A 1,839-nucleotide genomic window follows, 5' to 3' on the forward strand; every position below is an offset into this window, starting at 1 on the left:
GAAATTTTACAGTGGTCGATTTGATGATAGCTCTGAGACAATCCAAAACGATTGAAACATATGAAACTGCTAGTACACCAGTAATCGATTACTATGATCAAAAGGAAAACTTCTTCAGGTGTGAATAATTAATTTCATAATTATTAATTAAAAAGTACAAAAAGAGAAAAGAAGAAAAATGAATAAAATAATCTTTACATATCATTAATCATCATGAAAAGCTTTTTATTCATTTCAATTTTATTTTTTTAAAATGATTTATGCTCGCATATTTGTTATATTCATCACAATAATTATAAAGTAATTATGTAATTATGCAATAAAACTTAAAAGATTATTCAGACTAAAATTTAATATAATTAATTGTAAATTAATTATTACAGATAGCATCAGAAGGAACAGTGGAAGAAGTATTTGCACTTGTAGAAAATCATTTGGATAAAATATTGTCTAAATTTTATGACCAATAAATGTTTCGAAATTAATGATAAGATTTTAACAACTTTAATTTAGAGTAGGCTACTAATTTATTACCATTCCTTATATTGTCATGTCAGTTAGCATTGCTTAATTGGGCAATTATTATGAATAATTTTTTTTTGTCACAATAAATCGCTTCAAATAGCGCAAAATAAATAGCGTCAATAGCGCCAGAAATGAAAACATTTTGCAAATGCGCTAAATAAATTAAAATGATTGTTCAATTTTGAAAGTAGTCAATATTTTAATGATTGCATCCAACAAAAAATTGTTGTCACCAAATTTTTCGCATAAATTTTCTGTTGACATATGGACTTAAAGTCGTGAAGTTATATTCATATGTGAGATGACAAATTAAATTTAAATTTGACTATGAATTTGTGAATTGTGAAAGGTGAAAGTTTGAAGGTGTTTTGGTCTGAAGTGAAAGTCTTGTATATGAAAGTTAGGTATAAGTTAAGTGAAAAGTGCTATAAAGTAGTAGAAAACTTAAAAAAAAAAAAGAATAGTGGCGAAGCATGCAAAAAAGACCTGCAAAAAAAAAGCATACAAAAAAGACCTGCGAAAAAAAAGCATGCAAAAGGGATATGAAAAAAAAGGCATGCAAAAGAGATGTGCAAAAAAAAGCATGCAAAAACGCAATTAAGAGAAAAAGTGTGGAATGGGTTAAATTAGCAAAAAACCTCCAATATGTTAGATTATAAATATACAAACTAATTAGGACATTGTTAATTAATTACAATGAAGAAAATACCTGATAAGTGCTGATAACAATTAGAACATTAATGAATTTATAACATAACCATGTCTGTAATTTTGATATAAATAATAAGAACAATAAAATTGCATAACTGATAATTAAAACAAAAACAACAATGACTGATAATATCTAAACCAATATCTGATAAGGCCAAAAAAAAAAAACGAACTCTAAGAAATAAAGATAAAAATTTATTGAAATTTTAAAAAACAAAAAATTAAGCAGACCAATTAAAATTGTTGGTGATAATCATTAAAATTAGCAGCGATGAAAAGCAATACTTCAAAGTATGATTGGAACGAATAATTAATAATAATAATAACAATAAAAATAAATCGAGAGGTAAGTAATTCAATTAATAGCGATTATTAACGACGATAACAACAATTATAAACAGATAAGTGAGTAATCTAATTGCCAGCGTAATTAATTAATTAATTAATAATACTAATAATAGCCGCAAACAGATAAATAAATAGGTTCCAATTAACAACGACTAATCCATATAACTATAAACAGATAAATAAGTAATCTAATTGTTAATGATTAATTAATTAATCAATAATATTGATAATAACCGCAAACAGATAAGTAAATAA

The 1,839-nt window shown here is 24.9% G+C and overlaps 1 protein-coding gene across 1 annotated transcript in view; it reads left to right on the top strand.

Annotated features, from left to right (window-relative positions):
• Positions 1-128, top strand: part of LOAG_14551 (hypothetical protein) — a gene marked incomplete at both ends in the record, with an annotated part of 911 nt that extends 783 nt beyond the window's left edge. The window contains one exon of the mRNA XM_020448826.1: positions 13-128. Coding sequence (XP_020301057.1) covers positions 13-128 — 116 coding nt within the window. The remainder of the gene's footprint in view (positions 1-12) is intronic.
• Positions 129-1,839: the final 1,711 nt, after the last annotated feature.

This window comes from Loa loa (assembly GCF_000183805.2).
Source record: "Loa loa unplaced genomic scaffold supercont3.233, whole genome shotgun sequence".
NCBI lineage: Eukaryota > Metazoa > Nematoda > Chromadorea > Rhabditida > Onchocercidae > Loa > Loa loa.